The 21,976-nt window shown below is 35.8% G+C and overlaps 2 protein-coding genes and 1 pseudogene across 2 annotated transcripts; 1 reads left to right on the top strand and 2 right to left on the bottom strand.

Moving 5' to 3' along the window:
• The first annotated feature begins 2,753 nt into the window (after positions 1 to 2,753).
• On the top strand, positions 2,754 to 6,170 carry LOC145589079 (cellulose synthase-like protein D1; annotated as a pseudogene).
• A 1,080-nt stretch (positions 6,171 to 7,250) lies between these two features.
• Positions 7,251 to 8,283, bottom strand: LOC145589080 (uncharacterized). The gene is made up of 3 exons (XM_081645646.1): positions 7,975 to 8,283; positions 7,773 to 7,880; positions 7,251 to 7,550 (listed from the first exon to the last, which is right to left on the bottom strand). Exons 1-3 carry the CDS (start codon positions 8,281 to 8,283, stop codon positions 7,251 to 7,253), a joined length of 717 nt encoding a protein of 238 aa, XP_081501772.1.
• A 4,793-nt stretch (positions 8,284 to 13,076) lies between these two features.
• LOC145589081 (uncharacterized) lies at positions 13,077 to 14,087 on the bottom strand. Its single transcript, XM_081645647.1, has 2 exons — positions 13,675 to 14,087; positions 13,077 to 13,473 (listed from the first exon to the last, which is right to left on the bottom strand). Exons 1-2 carry the CDS (start codon positions 14,085 to 14,087, stop codon positions 13,077 to 13,079), a joined length of 810 nt encoding a protein of 269 aa, XP_081501773.1.
• Positions 14,088 to 21,976: the final 7,889 nt, after the last annotated feature.

The raw sequence follows: 21,976 nt of genomic DNA on the forward strand, positions 1-21,976 counted from the left end.
TGGCGTGTATTCGAAACCTTTGGTGGATGAAATTTTGGTCGCATAGGTACTAGGGTATGTGATATGAATGCAAAATGGTTAGAATTATACATAGACGGGGTATTTGTTTGAAAAATCTACAAGTACATTTCTATATACGAATTCCATGACCTTGAAGGGTGGGTTTAAGTCATACCAAACCAGGACAATAGAGAAGAGGGAAGGGAATATGGGAATATTGTAGATGCATTCTTAAGGAATGTTGTACTTTACCAATAGCGACTTGTTCATTTTCTTCCCAGTTGATGGAGAGATTGTTATATATACTCGGGTGTACCGTACACCTATGAGTATTTTGTACTCATTTTGATGATTGATTTTCATTTAATCATCAAATGAAGAGCAAAAACTAACCTTGGATTAGTTGGGTGTATATAACAAATTCTCCAATTGATGTGCTTGTTGTGACAGAGTGCGTATTTAAAATTGATATCGTTAGAAACTTAGATTAGATATCAATTATCGACATATTTCTATGTAAAATCGTTATATATTCTCTTCCTAATTGCAACTTTTTATAGATTTAATGGTAATGATATATGTAACCCTTAGAATTATAAATAACCATTTAATAGAAATGCATTCACGTAGAATCGTAGATTGGTGTAATGATTGTTATACTTTGTACTATATATTATCATTTTCCTAGATTGAATTATCCATAAGTAAAGTTTATAAGTAATTATACATAAGTAAAGTTTATATAAGATGTATATCTTATACATTAACGAGATGAATTTAATTAGATTTTAAATGACTTTCTATCATTTTAAATTGCTCCACATCTGTTTCATGTGGAGCATGGGATGTGCCAAAGTTATGTGTCACCATTATTCTAATTTCTAATTACCTAAAACCAGCTAAGCTTTGTTGGTCATAAAGGCTCATAACTAAGGGTCTATTCTCTTCAGCTTAATTTCAGTTCAATTTAGTTTAGTTCAATTCTTAATTTCCTTCTCTTATAAATAATTTATTTCAGTTCAGTTCAATTCAGATCCAATCAGTTCAGCTCAGTAAATCAGAACAAGCACTAAACTATATAACTTCGACTTAAATTTAATTGTCAAAGCATTGTATTGACTATTAACTTCTTTCTTGGAGCATGGGATTTTGTATTGACTATAATAACCTATCCATAATCCATGTTATCCTATTGGACTATTGGTATACATCGCTTGCTAATTAAGAAGGTTGAAGTTCTTTCTATTTTCGTGTATGATACGGATTAGAAATCCTAACAGCTATCGTTCCACTATAAAGTGTATGTTTCTACGAGTCACATTTTATGATAATTATGAAAAATAGAGGGAGTATGTATATTTTTGAAAGTAGAAGAATTTTGCGTGGAGAAGATAAACAAGTATATGAAGAAATTTAATGACACTTTGGTCTTTGGATATACGTGTTAATTACGGAGTATATGGAGAACGTAAATTTATCTTCAATATTTTCTTTTTTTAGCTCCTTATATATAGCTCATAAGTGTTTATCATTTTTCTAAAAAAAAAAAAAATGCGAGTATATGTCAATATTTCCACTAATTGAATTATCCATGCATTTTTTTTTTATTTTTATAAATAATGCTGGCTTTACCTGTTTTGGTACTTTTTGGTAGTTTATGTATCTTAGGAAGTTGCATAACTTTTGCAATTAAGTTGCTTATGCCTCCTTGGCAGCTTCTTATCCTTGTATAGTTTTAGGTTATTTGCTTATTTGCCAATCATCCCGGTTAGCTCGATCTTTATTTTGGTTTTTGGATTCTTGGGAGCCTGGGAGGCAATTTTGTATATAGTTATTTCTTGTTTGCAATGAAAGGCTATGTTTCGTTATAATGCATTATTTGACAAATCCTAAACAACTGATATGAAGTCTGCTGAAAATTACCTTAATAAAGCTTAAAGGCTAGTGAAATTGTTAGCAAATAATGAAGTTTGGAGGTGATTAGTAGTTTTTGATTAAAAATAATGATTTAATTTTAATGTATACAATACTTCTGTCTTCTGATGCATTTTATGTTCTGCAAGGCTACAACTTTGGAGAGTATGGAGTATTATTGTTCATTTTTATTTATTTATTGAAAAACTGTATGCATTTTTCTCTGAATACATGTTCTTATTTCCATGATAGTATGATTGTTTTTGCTGGCCTCAACAAAAACTCTGATTTTTATGTTGAGGGAATGTTAGATAAATTTTTTGTTTACATAAGAGGGCGATGTAAAAGAGATTTGATCTCGAGAACACCGTTTAGTCGTTTACCAAAACAATAACACAACCCATTTTTATATTCTAGGGTAGAATGTAGATGGAGGCAAATATAAGATCATTAAAATATAGTCTCTAACGAGTTACATGGAGAGTATTTTGGTTATAAGAAAAGAGAAAGAGAAAGGATGACATACCTCAAAATGTGGAAGCAGATTTTCTATTAATAAGCTAAAAAAAGAAAGAATTTGAACCATAAAAATCATGCTCCTATATTTGGGTACTTTTTATTAAACCAATAATTAATATTTGCACGGGAAAATGCATGAAAAAACAACATTTTTGACCTGAACTTTCATTGTTTTTCATCACAAAATTTGTATTTTTAAGCATGAATATCATACATAATTTGTTGCATATGCATATTATAAGGTGATGACAATAGGAATTCATATGAGATCAGAAACTTAATTCATCAAAAAGATCAAATTTATATGGTATGCATGTAATATGTCATCAACTAGCCCACCAAAGAAATCGTCATCTTCAAATAATGCTGGGAGGCCATCACAAGCAGTAAGGTTTGGAAGAAGAACATCAAGTGGACGTATACTCAGCCTGTCCTGAGACGACGATACAGATATGTCGGTTGACATGGATTACACGGTGGTGATGCCACCAACACCGGATAACCAACCAGGGGTTGAGCAAGGAACAGGAAGAACCTCTAACTCTTCGGCTTCTACATCTCGTTCGAGACTACAATCACAACGAGATAGCAATGGTGGATCTTCTGGCAAGTTAGATAGAAGAGTGTCAGTATTGAAATCCAACAATAAGTCTATGTTAATGAGAAGCCAAACAGGGGATTTCGACCATAATCGATGGCTTTTCGAGACTAAAGGCAAGTATGGGATTGGGACAGCCTGTTGGTCGGATGAAGAAGCTTATGATGCTACCACTTCTGGGATGACCATGGAAGATTTCACTGACAAGCCGTGGAAGCCCCTCACACGAAAAATCAGCGTTCGCCCTGCTATTATCAGCCCTTACAGGTACCTTAGTCCTTAATCTTTATAATAATGACTTCCAAATTATATTCATTTTTATGTTCATTATCTATTACATTTGCACAATGAATATTACATTAAAAATAGTCATTTTATCTTTATTTATCTTATAAACATGCATCATAAAATGAAGTTTAGTTCATTTATTAGTAAATGTAGTCATCAAATTGTAATAAGCAATTTATTAGTTCAGTGTAGGTTACTAGTGGTGATACGGATGGTAGCGCTGGTTTTATTTCTAACTTGGCGTGTGCAAAATCCGAATGAAGATGCACTATGGTTGTGGGGATTATCTATTGTGTGTGAGATTTGGTTCGCGTTTTCTTGGTTGTTGGATCAATTGCCAAAGCTCAACCCCATCGATCGAGCTGTAGACCTTGCAGCTTTAAAAGAGAAGTTTGAGCACCCCTCCCCTTCTAATCCTCATAGTCGGTCCGACTTACCAGGTGTTGATATATTTGTATCCACTGCTGACCCTGATAAAGAACCCCCTCTTGTAACTGCAAATACTATATTATCCATCCTTGCTGTTGATTATCCTGTCGAGAAGATCTCTTGCTACATTTCTGATGACGGAGCTTCCATTTTAACTTTCGAGGCAATGGCCGAGGCCATAAACTTTGGGGAGCTTTGGGTGCCTTTTTGTAGAAAACATAACATAGAACCAAGAAATCCTGATACTTATTTTAACCTGAAGAAAGACCCTACTAAGAATAAGAAGAAGCCGGATTTTGTTAAGGATCGAAGATGGATTAAAAGGGAGTACGACGAGTTTAAGGTAAGGATTAATGGGTTGCCGGATGCTATTAAAAAGAGATGTGATATGCTCAATTCAAAGGATCAGTTACAGAGGAATGTTAGTACTACGTCTAGTGATAAGGATGGAAATAATGGGGGTAATAATCTTGAGCAAAGTGAGGTGCAAAAGGCGACTTGGATGGCCGATGGAACGCATTGGCCAGGGACTTGGTACCAAAAGGCTCCTGATCATGCTAAAGGAGATCATGCAGGAATTTTGCAAATAATGAGTAAAGTCCCTGAAATTGATCCTGTTTTCGGTCTTTGTGATGAGAAGAAACTCGATTTTAGTGGTGTAGATATTCGTCTTCCTATGTTTGTGTATGTATCTAGGGAGAAACGACCGGGTTATGATCATAACAAAAAGGCTGGAGCTATGAACGCCTTGGTGAGATCTTCTGCTATACTTTCGAATGGGCCGTTTATCCTTAACTTGGATTGTGACCATTATTTCTACAATTCAATGGCTATTAGAGAGGGAATGTGTTATATGATGGATCGTGGCGGAGATAGGATCTGTTATGTACAATTTCCTCAACGATTCGAAGGCATTGATCCATCTGACCGATATGCCAACCATAATACTGTCTTCTTTGATGGAAATATGAGAGCTTTAGATGGTCTTCAAGGTCCTGTTTATGTAGGAACAGGTTGCATGTTTCGACGATGTGCACTCTATGGTTTTGATCCTCCAAGGGCTAATGAGTACACAGGCTTATTTGGGCAGTATAAGCAACCAAAATCGAGTAATGTCCATGAACACTCTGATCAAGACGACGAATCAACCTCTGATACACAACGTTTAGCACCACATCCTGACTTAGAACTTCCTAAAAAGTTTGGAAATTCAACTATATTTACCGACTCAATTGCAGTAGCTGAATACCAAGGAAGACCTTTAGCTGATCACATATCAGTTAAAAATGGCCGCCCTCCGGGTGCTTTAATCCATCCTCGTCCTCCACTTGATGCTCCTATTGTTGCAGAAGCAGTTGCTGTTATTTCTTGCTGGTAACATCACTACAAACTCATTTTCCCCTCATTTTTTAGTTATCATTTTTTTTGGGCCTGATTTTGTCGTGAATTTACATTTGTGTTTAGGTACGAAGATAATACAGAATGGGGGATAAGGATAGGTTGGATCTATGGATCAGTGACAGAAGATGTGGTGACAGGATATCGGATGCATAATCGTGGATGGAGGTCAGTTTACTGCATAACAAAACGTGATGCTTTTCGAGGAACAGCACCCATCAACCTCACTGATCGATTACATCAGGTTCTTCGTTGGGCTACTGGTTCAGTGGAAATTTTCTTCTCTCGAAACAATCCTTTAGTAGCAACAAGACGCCTTAAGTTCCTACAACGAGTAGCTTATTTCAATGTTGGGATTTACCCTTTCACTTCTATCTTCCTAGTAGTTTACTGCTTTCTACCAGCTCTGTCACTTTTCTCAGGACAGTTCATAGTACAAGGGTTGAGTGTTCCTTTTCTTAGCTACCTCCTTACTATAACCGTCTGTCTTATGCTCCTTTCCCTCCTCGAGGTTAAATGGTCAGGGATCGGCCTAGAGGAGTGGTGGAGAAACGAGCAATTTTGGCTCATAGGAGGCACCAGTGCACACTTTGCTGCAGTCTTACAAGGGCTTCTGAAAGTTGTTGCAGGGGTTGAAATTTCATTCACTTTAACCTCCAAGTCTGCTGGTGAAGAGGAAGATGATATGTACGCCGATCTTTATATTGTGAAATGGACTAGTCTCTTCTGTATGCCCCTCACCATCATTGTCATCAACATGGTTGCACTTGTGATTGGGTTTGCGAAAACAGTCTATAGTGTCATCCCACAGTGGAATAAGTTTCTTGGTGGGTGTTTTTTTAGCCTTTGGGTGTTGGCTCATATGTACCCTTTCGCGAAAGGACTGATGGGAAGGAGAGGAAGGATGCCTACAATAGTGTGGGTATGGTCTGGATTAGTTTCTATTACTGTATCTTTACTTTGGATTACTGTTAGTCCTCCTCAAGGTAATGTGAGTATTTCTAATGGTGCTGTTAAAGTTTAGAAGGGCAGATATTGTAATTGTTCAAAACAATAAAAACCGAAACTTTCTTTTTAGTTTAAAATGTAACTATGTAAGAACTAATTTTCAATCCCGTGTGCAATGCATGGTGAGTTATTAGTCATTTTAACTTTTGTAATAATAGTTTGAATATATATAGAACTTTTGAAATTCATAAGTTGATATCTCTTATTTGCTCCTTTGTTTGTGTAACTATGTTTCTTGTTTATATGATTCTTTTTGTTGTTCATCTCATCTCCCAAAGTTGTTTTTCACCTTTCTCTCATTCTTTCAAAGTGTTTATCCCTTCCCCTATATGTTTATCCCATCTCCCTTCCTTTTCTTCAAGAGATTGTTATATACACCCGGGTGCACCGTACACCCATGAGTATATTGTTCACATTTTGATGATTGTTAAAACATGCTATGCAATCGATCTTATTGAATAAATAAGCAGAAATATGAATTGGAGAAATCTTTGTGGGATATAATTGCGTATTAACAGTATGAAATGAAACTCTTCAGAAGGTCTAAAATGATTGGAAAAAAAAATCTTGTTTATTACTCGACAGTTGAGCATACAACGTTACGATGTATTCTATATTAGTTACATTGCATAATTAATTTTTATATTGATCTTTTTCTTTTGATCACAAAAAAAACACGTCTTAAATGGTCCCCTTTTAATAGAATACAATACATTATACATATTGTGCAATCCACGTATTATAACTCTTATTCGGATTAAACATAGTTATTATTACGGAGTACATCATTTGGAAAGTCACAAGAAACACTATTAAATTCATGATAGTAAATTAACATTCATCCTTGGTTTTGTGGTCTCTGAAATCACTTGTAAGCTTCAACAATTAACAATACACAAGTTGTGCTTATTCTTGGAACCAATGCAAGAAATTTGTACTATAATCAACTAATCAAGCATTACAAAAAATGTTATACATAATACATAGTTTGTATATATTCTATTTCCTTGTAAATTTGATCCTGTAAAACTGACTTTTCTAGGGATAATTAGTTTAATTTCCCAATTTTTTTTGTTGATATGGTTCTATTCAATGCTTACAACAATCCATTGGTAAATGTATTCTGAAGACCGGCGAAAAGATTGAAAAGGGAGAAACGCCTCATGTTTTTCATTTCGTACCATGAGTTAAGCACCTCCCCATTTTTATCTGTGCCTGAAAATGTTAGCTGAATGTTAATTGTACAGTCTACAGAGCCACCTTTGTCTTTGCACTTCGAAGATGTCACAGCACACTCTTTGTTTTCATGGCATACTTGATAATCCTTGTTGCACGAATCGCACCCAAACGTTTTCCAGTACAAGTTTTGGAGTGTACCCTTTTCAAAATCAAGTACCTTAACACAAATTGACATAAATTTGATATTAGTGCACTATAAAGTTATAATCTGTCTTGCATGTCCTGATATATTATCAGGACTTTAAGTGTAAGTCTTAGGTGAGATCGTCTCATACTGATTTTATTGTGACACAGTAAAAGTTGTCCGAAGAAAGTAATTATTAGTCACCCTAAAATTATGTTAATAATATTTTTGCAAGAATTCAGAGATGGAGCTTACAAGAGTAAATGTTGTTACTATGTTAGTACCATCTGCAACAAAAACTGGTGGTGATCTTGCAGCATACTGTCTTCCAGCAAAGGCTACCATATATCCGCCCGTTGTTTCCTACAAATAAACATTTTCTCATGATCAGAATATTTGCATAAATATTATCCAGCTTGAAAATTCATCAATCATCCAACAGAGAGGGTAAACATACAGGGCTGGAGGTGGAGTTGACAGTAAGAAGGGAGATTTCGTCGACTCTAGGCCTGAAGACCGCGAGTTGAGCTTTGTTAGCGAGCTGAAGGCGAGAGTCACAAGGGGATAACTGAACTTGATCAGGAGCAAAGAAGGACTCCTTAGACGAAAACGCGATGCCAAATGTAAAACCATCCCATCTTTGCACCTTTGCATCAGAGCATGGATCATGCACTGGGTTTGTATCTATTGCCTTTGTTATAGGTGTTATGATCATAAAAAATAACATTAACACCCCTTTTCTTCCTGAATCTCTGAATAATTCCATGTTTTTTCCTTGTGAAAAATTTGGCTTTTCTTTCTAAATCTTCACTTCCTGATCACAAACTGAAACTTAATATCAGGTTTTCAGAAGATCAGAATTTCAGAAAAATGATAATTTTAGAGATTTTGATTTTTTAAGAATAACTTTTGATAATTAATTGACACAAGTAACATCAATTTCTGTGACAACAATATTTTTTTTAATTTATTTGTATTGGGATTTAATTCATTGAATAAGTGCCTTGAAAAATGAGAAAACTTACCAGTTAATCCTCATTCATTTGTTTGAGAATTTGATTTATGTTGATTTTATTATTACGAAAAACTGAAAAAAAAAAGTTGCAATTATTTAGGCTGGCAAGGTGGATCATGTCCTAGAAATAGTTTATATTTTTACAATAGGCTAGAAATAGTTAGATTTACACATGCTTAGGTGTGCAATTTCCTTGCATTTAACCTTTCGGTTGACCATAGACATATGTTACAGAAAATTCGGTTCAAAATTATAATTAATTGTTACGCACATAGTGTAATTTGAATTAGTGACGACCAGTTTCGGATATGTTTGGAAAGTTGAAAGGAAATAAGAAAGTCAAATACTTGAACTAGTTTCTAAAGGATTTCTCCGTATACACTTTAATTTATTGAATAAGTGCCTTGAAAAATAAGAATATTTAACATTTGTTAAATATGGAAGAGAAACTATAGAGAGATGAGGGAAAATTGTTACGTTATGTTTTCTTCCATACTGTACGGGATATATATACATGAATAATATCTAGAGTTTCATCAACGGATAAGATCAAATACCCAACTCTAGAGTATTCTAGATGGTACATGGGATAATAGTCATCCATATTTTAATATTTTCATAACACTCCCCCTTGGATGACTATATATTACATAAAACAATAACTAACATAGCACATACAAAATAATACCACTATAATGCGCATAAGATGCTGCCTCGTTAAAAACCTTACCAGGAAAACCCAGTGGGAAAAACCATGGTTAAGGAAAAAAGAGTGCAGCGCGCATTAACTCCCCCTCATGACTACATCACCTGAGATCTCTAAGACGACGCAATCCAATGCCGTAAGCTAACCTTTTGAATGTGGCTGTTGGGAGCGCCTTAGTAAACAAATCTGCCAAGTTTTCACTCGAGCGGATCTTAAGGACTTTTATATCGCCATTTTTCTGGAGATCATGAGTGTAGAAGAATTTTGGTAAAATGTGCTTCGTTCTATCACCTTTGATATACCCTTCCTTAAGCTGCGCGATGCATGCTGCATTATCCTCATATAAAATTGTTGGAACTTCTTTCTCGGAGTTTATGCCACAATCTGTCTGAATGTGTTGAATTACAGACCTTAACCATACACATTCACGACTAGCCTCATGGATTGCCAAAATTTTGCATGGTTAGAAGAAGTAGTTGCAATTGTTTGTTTCATAGAACGCCAAGAAATAGAAGTACCTCCACACATAAACACATATCCAGTTTGTGATCTAGCATTATGAGGATCAGACATGTACCCTGCATCTGCAAAACCAATCAAACTTTCTTTGGATAGATTAGAGAAAAACAAACCCATATCTTTCGTACCTTGAAGGTAACGAAATACATGCTTAACCCCATTCCAATGCCTTCGGGTGGGGCATGAACTAAATCTTGCTAACAAATTTACTGAAAATGATATGTCAGGTCGTGTATGACTAGCAAGATACATTAATGCCCCTATTGCACTTAAATATGGTACTTCAGGACCAAGAATTTTTTCGTCATTCTCCCGAGGTCGGAAGGGATCTTTTTCTACATCAAGTGTTCTAACAACCATAGGGCTACTCAATGGATATGATGTATCCATAGAAAATCTTTTAAGAATCTTTTCTATATATGTTGACTGATGCACAAGGATTCCATTCTTAAGGTGTTCAATTTGTAACCCTAGGCAAAACTTAGTTTTTCCAAGATCTTTCATTTCAAATTCTTTCTTTAAGCACTCTACTGTTATTGAAATCTCTTCAGGGGTTCCAATGATATTCAAATCATCAACATATACTGCAATTATGACATATCCTGATACAAATCTCTTTATAAAAATACATGGGCATATAGGGTCATTCTTATACCCTTCTTTCAACAAGTACTCACTTAGTCGATTATACCACATACGCCCTGATTGTTTCAATCCATATAGAGATCTATTCAATTTTATTGAGTATTGTTCTCGAGAACCTGAATTTACTGCTTTTGGCAATTTAAATCCTTCTGGGAGTTTCATGTAAATGTCATTATCCAGCGGGCCATATAAGTAAGTTGTGACTACATCCATCAAGCGTAAATCAAGTCCTTCTCTTATTGCCAGACTGATTAGAAATCTAAAAGTAGTTGCATCCACCACAGGAGAGTATGTCTCCTCATAATCAATACCGGGTCTTTGTGAGAATCCTTGTGCAACTAATCGGGCCTTATATCTTACAATATCACCATTTTCATTTCTTTTTCGTACAAAGACCCATTTATATCCCACTGGTATTACACCTTCAGGTGTACGGACTACAGGTCCGAATACTCCTCTTTTTTCGAGAGATTTCAATTCAGTTTCAATTGCTTCTTTCCATTTTGGCCAATCGCTTCTGTGTCTACATTCATCAATGGATTTTGGCTCATGATCCTCATCATCATTCATGACATCTAATGCTACATTGCATGCAAAAACATCATCGACGTCGATTTGGTTTCGGTTCCATGTAATTCCAGACATGATAAAATTTGTTGAAATTTCTTCATTGTCAGGTACCTGAATATCGTTTTCCATCATGTCTAAGGTCTCTTCTGGAGATCCTTCAAAATTAATAGCTTCCTCGGTATGGCCATTGTCAATTGTTGCTCCTTTTCTTTTCCGAGGATTTTTATCTTTGGAACCGATGGGTCTACCACGCTTCAGGCGTGCTTTAGAATCATTTGCAACTTGGGCTTGTCCTTCTGGGACATCAATTTTAATAGGAGCATTTTCAGCTGGTATATGTGACTTTGTCACTTTCTTTGGGTCAGTAAATGAGTCTGGCAATTTATTTGCTAAGTTCTGTAAATGAATTATCTTTTGGACTTCCAACTCACATTGTTTAGTACGAGGATCTAGATGAGATAATGATAATTCATTCCAACTAATTTCCTTTTCCAGCTGTTTGTTTTCTCCCCCTAATGTTGGAAAAATTGATTCATCAAAATGGCAATCTGCATAGCGAGCCGTAAATAAATCTCCTGTAGTTGGCTCTAAGTACTTAATTATCGATGGAGATTCAAATCCAACATATATCCCTAGTCTTCTTTGAGGGCCCATTTTAGTGCGTTGTGGTGGAGCAATTGGAACATATACTGCACATCCAAATATTCTCAAATGGGATACATTTGGTTCCCGACCAAAAACCAATTGTGATGGGGAGAACTTATGATGACTTGTCGGCCTGATGCGAATTAGTGCTGCTGCATGTAATATAGCATGCCCCCAAGCAGAAATTGGGAGCTTAGATTTCATAAGTAATGGTCTAGCTATTAACTGCAAACGTTTAATTAATGATTCCGCAAGACCATTTTGTGTGTGAACATGTGCTACAGGATGTTCAACACTAATCCCAATTGACATGCAATATTCATCAAAGGCCTGGGATGTGAATTCACCAGCGTTATCAAGACGAATAGCCTTAATAGGAAAATCTGGAAAATGTGCTCGTAATCTGATCAACTGAGCAAGTAGTCTCGCAAACGCCAGGTTGCGAGTTGATAATAATGATACGTGTGACCATCTGGTTGATGCATCTATTAAAACCATGAAATATCTAAATGGCCCACACGGGGGATGAATTGGTCCACATATATCCCCTTGTATACGTTCTAGAAAAGTAATTGATTCGAAATTTATTTTAGCTGGTGATGGTCGAAGTATTAACTTGCCTATTGAGCAAGCAGCACATGAAAAACTATTATGAAGAATCTGCTGGCTCTTCAATGAGTGTCCACATGAATTTTCAAGTATTTTTCGCATCATTATTGAACCGGGATGGCCTAACCGATCATGCCAAACCTTAAAGTCATCAGTAAACTTCTGGTTTACTATAGCATATGATTCAATTGTATTGATTTTTGTATAGTACAAACCAGTGGAGAATGTAGGTAATTTCTCCATAATAAGTTTATTGCCTTGAGCTATACTCGTGATTTGAAGGAATTGCTATACTCGTGATTTGAAGGAATTCATCATTTCCTTCACTAATTGTCTCAATATGGTATCCATTTTTTCGAATATCTTTAAAACTTAGTAAATTTCTTTGAGACTTAGGGGAGTATAATGCATCAATAATTTCCAATTTTGTTCCCCTTGGCAATAAAACACTTGCTCTTCCGGAGCCTTCTATAATTTTTGTACTACCTGATATAGTACTCACATTAATTTCTTTCATCATCAATTGCGAAAAATATTTCTTATTCTTAAGTATGGTGTGAGTGGTAGCACTATCAACTAGACATAAATCTTCACCACTGGTTGATGATTGAGCTCCAAAAGAATTCATATTCTAATAGAATTAAAGGAACTAAAATAAGATTCACAATATTAAATAACTTAAATTAATAAATGATAATAATGAAATATCCGAAAACATAAAAATGTCCAAAAACATAAAATTGTCCAAAACAAATATCCCATAAAGCATAAAATCATAGTACTATGATAAAATTATAAAATAAATGCAAGCTAATTAACAGAGTTTATTCGTCAGTGGATCATAATTTATTCAATTGTTTTCTTCAAGATTAGGTAAGAAATCAGCCGCTTCTAGGTGAGTTGTATCACCGCAATCAAAATCACCTTCGCCATCTTCATACACCAAATTTGTTTCCACTTTCTTTCCTTTCTGTTTGATTGATTGTTGATAAAGGTCTACTAGATGTTTTGGTGTACGACACACACGAGACCAATGGCCTTTTCCTCCACAACGATAGCATATAGTTTCATTTTTATCCTTCTCATTCTTATTTCCATCTTTGTTGTCCCACTTCTGGTGGGAGTATGAGTTCCTAAAACGACCACCTCGACCACGACCATATCCACGTCCGCGGCCGCGACCACGACCTTGACCACGGCCTCGACCACGACTGCTGGCGTGATCTCTAGCCTTTTGCTCTTTCCCACTATGGGATGTCGCATTCGCTTCAGGGAATGGAGTAGAGCCAGTTGGCCGTGATTCATGATTTTTCATTAATAATTCATTATTTTGCTCAGCCACAAGGAGACAAGATATCAATTCAGAATATTTTTTAAAGCCCTTTTCACGGTATTGTGTCTGCAGGACAACATTGTTTGCATGAAAAGTAGAGTATGTTTTTTCTAACATTTCTGCATCCGTGATTTTCTCTCCACATAATTTCAATTGTGATGTAATTCTAAACATGGCTGAGTTGTATTCACTCACAGACTTAAAGTCTTGTAATCTTAAATGTAACCAATCATAACGAGCTTTTGGTAATATCACAGTTTTCTGGTGGTCATACCTTTCCTTTAGATTACTCCAAAGGACTTGTGGGTCTTTAATAGTCAAGTACTCAGTCTTTAGGCCTTCATGAAGGTGATGGCGAAGGAATATCATAGCTTTAGCCTTATCTTGGCTAGTTGCAATGTTGTTTTCTTTGATAGTGTCACCAAGTCCCTTTGCATTTAAATGTATTTCAGCATCTAATACCCAAGACAGATAGTTGTTTCCAGTAATATCAAGAGCAACAAATTCAAGTTTTGCAAGGTTTGACATGATTCACTGATATATAAAACAATATTATAAATTAGGAACAAAAATCATATATATATGCTAAGTTTCAGTTAAGGCTAAGTTCAAGTAATTAATTATAATAGAATTGCGTATTGAACCTTAAGGAAGGTTACTGTGTATATTATTAGCAATCTCACTCAAGAGTAATAAATAAAATTAAAAAAACAAATGATATATTTCATTAAATAAACAACTAGATTATACCATAAATTTTAGCTTTTGATTATTACGTCAAATATTTTAAACAAATTTTATCTTGTTAAAAATCATGTCGTCAGATAAAAAAAAAATCTTAATCTTAGAATTCTTTGATTATCATACTTTTCTGGGATTATTCCTACGGGATAGCATGTGGAACTTATAATAGTTAAATATTCATTCTTAAAATAAGACATCATGAATATGCAATATTTGCCCACTGATTATTGACACGTTTGATAAATGCATCCACAATCATAACTTTATGTAGAACACTTGTCATACTAGTATAACACATATTGAATATTAAATTGGAAAGGAAAATAGGGGTATATATATATGATGTATCAATATGCAATCCAGAAGTAACTTAAATTTGTTTCAGATATAGAAATAGCATGCAACTGTAATACTAGCTTAGCACATTAATCACATAACGATATAGGTTTACGGAGTATAATTAATCAATTGGAGTAGACTATACTGTACGCTAAGTTCTACCGACCAAGAAATAATTAAAGGCAACAAATGAACATAATCAATTTATACACAAAAACTGGTCATATTGGTGAAGCATATTGTATAAAATAATTTCCCGATTAGCAGTACAAAATCGTCTAACAACAATTGAAGTTTTGCAATTATAATGTGAATTATATATTGACTAAAACAGATATATAAGTTAATCAATATTTAGCAATATTAGATACATCAATAGTATTAGGCTATTAGATATGTGAAACAAAGATAATATAGAATAATAATTCCAAAAATTAATAGACTTAAATCATTTATACAAAGCACAAATGAACAAATTTTACCAAATCACTTAGAGACCTTGTATAACCGAAGAGAAAAACTATGCTAGCACACACTATTAATGGGGAACAAAGACTAAATCTACCCTGTACAATCCTACTCTATCAAACAATCATTATGCGCATAATACTACGTATATAATAGTCAGATATGATTTCGATTGAATTAATTACTCTTTTTGACTAATACATATACATATTCTTATTCTTATATGTAAACTTATTAACCTACAATAATTTGATGGAATAACAGAAATAGGCATACCTTTCAAGATTTTTTAACAACCGATCGTCGTATAGGGTTAAACCTTTTTTTTTTTTTTTTTTTTTTTTTGAGGGAGCTGGTGCTGATAACGTGTTAAATATGGAAGAGAAACTATAGAGAGATGAGGGAAAATTGTTACGTTATGTTTTCTTCCATACTGTACGGGATATATATACATGAATAATATCTAGAGTTTCATCAACGGATAAGATCAAATACCCAACTCTAGAGTATTCTAGATGGTACATGGGATAATAGTCATCCATATTTTAATATTTTCATAACAACATTTTTTTTTTCTAGAAATTCATAACTAGTACAGTATATAAGATGATTATTTCCAAATTTATAATTTTTTGAAAAAAGTCATGATATTATTTTTTTTTTTTTTTTTTTGACAGAAAAGTTGTTTTTTTTTATTACTCTGTAGAATTATATTGTGGAGATTTTCAGTCTTCAAAAAAAAAAAAAAAAAAAATTGTGGAGATTTTCATATGATTATCTAAATTTATTTATTACTCACACCAATTATCTCAACTCCCCCAAATTTCGTAAGTCACATCCTCTTGCATATTAAGATAATTGTACAAAAATAGAACTATGAATAATAAATGCACCATTAAGTTATATTCCTAGATTAGAAACAGCTCCAGCTACGAATGAGGACAGCAAATGTTCACTAGACTATCTATTTTACTACCTTGGGTAATATACTCAACAGATCATGTAAATTACTGAAGTATTACGCAACATAATGTTATAGAAAAACCTTGATGTACAACAGGTTGTAACTGCACCAAACAACATCAAGATGATAGCACATCCGATAAGGCGTTACTTGGTTGCATATAGGTCTTAATCGGTGTTAGGATGGACGATTTGAACTTTGATCAGTCGACAAGTATTTGTGGTGGAGGGTATCAACTCACAGATGACAATGTCGTCCTTCATAACATTGTTGAACATGCAGAGCTGCTTCCAGAAATTAGTGATTGCGTGCCGCCCATCTTTCCATATGGCTATCTTTCCATCATGAAGTTTCCCTTTTGGATCTTGAATCTTTATTCTGTTACCAAATTTTAGACCATAGCCCTTTCGAATAGCGTGTGGTATAGTCTACAAAACACAACAGTTTGTATCATGTACAGAAACTGAGGTCACGCTACGAAATGTAAACATAAAGGAATGCCAATTAAAGAAAAGCGTTACCACATCCTTTCTCCCGTTGATAGTTTTGAATTTTGTAACGAAAAATGGATTGTCTGATGGGAAGAAGTCCGTTATTCGTTTTTCAAGGTTCATGACATGGGATCCAGTGACTGAACCTAGAAGAACAAAAAACGAAAACACGTTAGACACGATTGGTAATCCAATTAAACAAAAATGTAGCTGGAAAGAACCAAATTTATCTTAAGCCAATGAGGCATAATTCTTACGGTTACTTCCCCTGCCAAATATCCCTCCTTTAGCCGAATTCATAGGTTGGTCCATGACTACTTCATCTTCATCTTCCTCTCCTGTTGGAAGCTTTGTTTCTTCTTGAATAACAGAAGAACCAACTTTTTGCTTCTTGGACTTGTGAGAGTTTAGAATTTTTATGTCAAATGCAGAGTGTCCATCATATTTGAACACCATAAATTCTCCTCCTAGTAGTGGATAGCTCGAGACAAGCATAGACCACCCACCTTGAAAATGTAGGAGATTATAGGTACTAAATGCGGAATTAACATGAATCATATTCATATAGCACCAAACCAAGGATCTCATGCATAACACATAAAGAAGTAAGAATTATACCTTTGAAGCGTGATTCCACGATGATCGAGCAAGAACAATGGGGAGATAAAGAACCTCAAACGTGATTCCTCTATTCAGTCCACGGGCACGGATTAAAGCCTCCACTAATGCTAGTTAGTCTCGAGAGAACACTTCTATCGATCTTCTACGGAGATGGAAGAACAATCAACTAGGCAAGAAAACACCGTGCGACACCACGAGGGCCACTAGGGTGGCCGGCCGTGAGGGGAGGTGAGAGAGAGGTGGCGTGAGAGAGAGGGAGGAAGAGGGTCTTTGGATGGTGGTTGCTTGTTTCACAATTCACTGTAATGTTAATTGTGTCTATTTCCAACCCTAGGCAAGGCTATTATTTATAGATCCCATCTCTAAATAATAGCCCAAGTCCAATTCCAAGCCCACTTCTATTCCTACTCAAACTATACTTAGCCCACTCAAGCTTATGACTAATTGATTGCTCATGAGGCCCATAAATGGGCCTCTAACTTGCTTTAACCCAATACCCTTGTGTGTGACCAACATAGGATCCACTCTAAAGGGCTTTGGGCTATTTGACTAGTCCAAAGATCATCTCTCATAGTCTAGCAACAGATGATGACGCCCCAATAGAATGAACTTATTATCTCCATAATAGTGATCCTTGATATATCTAGTAATTGCACTTATCGAAGACACAATTCCTTCAATCTCCCACTTGTCTGAGACAAGTGCGCAATATTCAAATTCCTTAAGTCATTTTGTGTCGATTTGATAATATGATTGCATCTCATGCTAATCCATGTTAATCCACAAATCGTTTCTTGAAATCTGAGTTAGAATTACAAAACAAATGTTTACTATGTAACACATTTGAGCACGGCCATGCATTTTCTGAATTCTCCCTCTTCAAGAGGCCAAAACATGACACATTCCTAATTTAATAGGTAGACTCTATCCAATCTTGTGGCAACCAAAGCTCCCACTCAATTTCTGAAATAACCAGGAAACACCCTTTATAATCTCCAGTTACGGGCAGACGTTTGAATGTACCACAGTTACATCATCCATTGAATGGAATCAATGTTCCACTCATGTCAAAGGAATCCACTAATATATCCGGAAGTCTTATACTTGAACTTCAAAGTTTGGTCTATAGTTCGATCCTGCATCATTCATGCATATCCATGTGATTGACCGAGCCTTATCACTATGCTCCTATAGCCCATGAAACCGAGCTATCCAATCAATCTTACATGCTAGTCCATTCATTGAAATCATTTATGTCCACTTTAATGATTTCGAACTAGGAACTTAAATAATATATAGATCTGTTCACCTGTGGGGTTTCATACACCAGGTCTGCATCGAATGCACAACCTGATGAGCCCATCAATCCACAATTATTTTTGGACATTTCATTTAATTTTGAAACCACAATTAAATAAGAGAAGAAAATAATTTCCAATTAAACATAATTCTGCAAATAAATGTATTACATATGTAATTTGTTTTCTCAAAACAAAAACAATTCCTAATTACACCATTCGCTTCAATCCAGTTGCACTAGTATGCTTCTCATGCTTGTGCATTGGAAGGGGTTTAGTAAGCGGATCAGCGATGTTCTCATCCGTGTGAATTTTGCTCATCTTGACATCTCCTCTGTCAACGATCTCTCGAATGAGGTGAAACTTCCTCTCTACATGTTTGGATTTGAAGTGTGACCGAGCTTCCTTGGATTGAGCAATAGCTCCATTATTGTCACAATATATCTCGATACCCTTTTGAGAACTTGGTACAATATCCAGCTCAGTCAAGAACTTCTTTATCCAAACAGCTTCCTTGGCTGCTTCAACAGCAGCCAAATACTCTGATTCTGTTGTAGAGTCTGCGACAGTGCTTTGCTTCGAACTCTTCCAGCTCACTGCTCCTCCATTCAGACAGAAAATATATCCAGATTGGGATCTGAAGTCATCCCTGTCTGTTTGGAAACTCGCATCCGTATAACCATTGACAACCAACTCATCCTCGCCACCATACACTAGAAACATTCCTTTCGTCCTTCTCAAGTACTTAAGGATGTTCTTGGCAGCTGTCCAGTGTGCTTCACCTGGATTTGCCTGAAACCTGCTGCACATGCTTAAAGCATATGCAACATCCGGCCTTGTACAAATCATGGCATACATTATCGATCCTATTGCAGAAGCATAAGGAATGATAGCCATACGTCTCATCTCATCTGGCGTAACCGGGCCTTGAGATTTACTGAGCGTAATGCCATGGGACATGGGGAGATTACCTCTCTTGGAGTTTGTCATCTCGAACCTGTCAAGAACCTTATCAATATAAGTTTCTTGACTTAGTCCAATCATCCTTCGAGACCTGTCTCGATGGATTTTGATTCCCAAAATGTACTCAGCTTCACCTAAGTCTTTCATGGAAAAACAACTCTTCAACCATTCCTTGACTGACTCAAGCATTGGTATGTCATTTCCCATGAGAAGTATGTCATCTACATACAAGACTAAGAAAACTATGCTGCTCCCACTAAACTTCTTGTATACACAAGGTTCCTCTTCACTTTTGACAAAATCAAACCTTTTGATCGCTTCATCAAAACGAAGATTCCAACTCCTGGATGCCTGCTTCAATCCATAAATGGATTTCTCAAGCTTGCATACCTTACTAGGATTTTCTGGATCTTCAAAACCCTCAGGTTGTGTCATATACACTTCCTCCTTCAAGAACCCATTCAAGAAGGCGGTCTTGACATCCAGCTGCCATATCTCGTAATCGAAGAATGCGGCAATCGCTAGAAGAATCCGAATGGACTTAAGCATTGCTACCGGGGAAAAAGTTTCATCATAGTCAATACCATGAATCTGTCTGAACCCTTTTGCAACTAGTCTTGCTTTATGGATGTAGGCATTTCCATCCTTGTCTGTTTTAATCTTGTAGACCCATTTGCAACCAATGGGTTTTACCCCTTTAGGCAAGTCAACTAGGGTCCACACTTTATTTTCAGACATTGACTCCATTTCGGATTTCATGGCCTCAAGCCATTTATCTGAGTTGGGGCTCACCAAAGCTTGCTTGTAGGTTGTGGGTTCCTCATTTTCCAATAAGAAGATTTCAGAATCCTCAGTTAACAGAACATCGACAAACTGTTTGTTTCTGATTCTGTCAGACCTACGTGGGGTAGGAGCAACAATAGAAATTTTCTCTCCAACTCCTTGAAGATTTTCGCATGAATTAGATTCAAGTGGGGCGATAGGAGTCTCGCTGGTGGAATTAGCTTGCTCCGACGCATGATTAATCGTTTCATGCGCCCTCGCCTCTGATGTGGTGTTATCCACATCCATTTGTTGCTCGTCTCGAATTTCTTCGAGAACCACTTTACTCCCACTTGGCTTTCTAGATAGAAATTCCTTTTCTAGAAAGACACCATTGCGAGCAACAAACACTTTGTTGTCTTCGCTATTGTAGAAGTAATACCCTTGTGTTTCTTTAGGATAGCCCACAAAGAAACACTTGTCTGATTTAGGGTGTAGTTTATCGCTTTGTAAACGTTTTACATAGGCTTCACAACCCCAAATCTTGAGATAAGACAAATTTGGAACTTTTCCTTTCCATAACTCATATGGTGTCTTCTCAACTGCTTTGGATGGGCTTCTGTTTAGTACTCTGGAAGCTGCTTCTAATGCATATCCCCAAAAAGATATGGGAAGATCAGTAAAGCTCATCATGGACCTAACCATATCTAGTAGAGTCCTATTTCTCCTTTCTGACACTCCATTTAATTGAGGTGTCCCTGGAGGAGTTAATTGTGAAAGTATTCCACAGTTAATCAGATGTTCATCAAATTCGTGGGTTAAATATTCGCCACCACGATCAGATCGTAGTGCCTTAATTGTCTTCCCAAGCTGGTTTTGTACTTCATTCTGGAATTCTTTGAACTTTTCAAAGGCTTCCGACTTGTGCTTCATTAAGTAAATGTAACCATATCTACTTAAATCATCAGTAAAAGTAATGAAGTAGCTAAATCCACCCCTAGCTTTTGAACTCATTGGTCCACACACATCTGTATGTATGAGCCCCAAGAGGTCACTAGCTCTTTCACCTATACCCGTAAAGGGTGACTTAGTCATTTTCCCAAGCAAGCATGACTCACAGTTTTCAAATGATTCATAATCAAAAGAAGAAAGGAGTCCATCCTTATGTAATTTTTGGACGCGCTTTTGGTTAATATGTCCAAGTCTACAATGCCATAGGTAAGTTGGGTTTGAACCATCTGTTTTCTGCTTTTTATGATCAATGTTGTAGACATGAGTTGTATATTCCAAAACATACAAACCATTAATTAACTTAGCATTAGCATATAACATATTTTCTTTCGAAATAAAACAACGTTTGTCTCTTATTTCAAATGAAAAACCTTCAGTATCTAAAACTGGAACTGAAATAATGTTTTTAGTAATGCTGGGAACGAAATAACAGTTATTAAGTACTAAAATTAATCCAGAAGGTAGTCTCAAATGATAACTCCCAATAGCAAGTGCAGCAACTTTTGCTCCATTTCCTACTCGAAGTGTCACTTCTCCTGGATCCAGCTTCCTACTTCCTTTCAAGCCCTGCACGTCATTGACGATATGAGCACCACAACCGGTATCGAATACCCAAGTGGAAGATGAAGTAAGATTTATTTCTACAACAAAAACATCAAGTAACACCTTACCTTCTGTTTTCACTGGTGCATAATGGGGACACCCTGGTGTATGGACTTGCCATCCACCACAATAGAAGCACTGGCAATCTCTCCT

Source organism: Chenopodium album, chromosome 17 (assembly GCF_948465745.1).
Source record: "Chenopodium album chromosome 17, dcCheAlbu1.1, whole genome shotgun sequence".
Taxonomy (NCBI): Eukaryota; Viridiplantae; Streptophyta; class Magnoliopsida; order Caryophyllales; family Amaranthaceae; genus Chenopodium; species Chenopodium album.

What these genes read in the sequence shown, in the direction of transcription:
- LOC145589080 (XM_081645646.1), bottom strand. Translation starts at nt 8,283, where the DNA reads ATGGAATTATTCAGAGATTCAGGAAGAAAAGGGGTGTTAATGTTATTT. An exon ending in TCAACTCCACCTCCAGCCCT is followed by an intron (nt 7,881 to 7,974) that starts GTATGTTTACCC and finishes GTTTATTTGTAG; the next exon opens with GAAACAACGGGCGGATATAT. An exon ending in TAGTAACAACATTTACTCTT is followed by an intron (nt 7,551 to 7,772) that starts GTAAGCTCCATC and finishes ATTTGTGTTAAG; the next exon opens with GTACTTGATTTTGAAAAGGG.
- LOC145589081 (XM_081645647.1), bottom strand. Translation starts at nt 14,087, where the DNA reads ATGTCAAACCTTGCAAAACTTGAATTTGTTGCTCTTGATATTACTGGA. An exon ending in AAAATCACGGATGCAGAAAT is followed by an intron (nt 13,474 to 13,674) that starts GTTAGAAAAAAC and finishes GACATCCCATAG; the next exon opens with TGGGAAAGAGCAAAAGGCTA.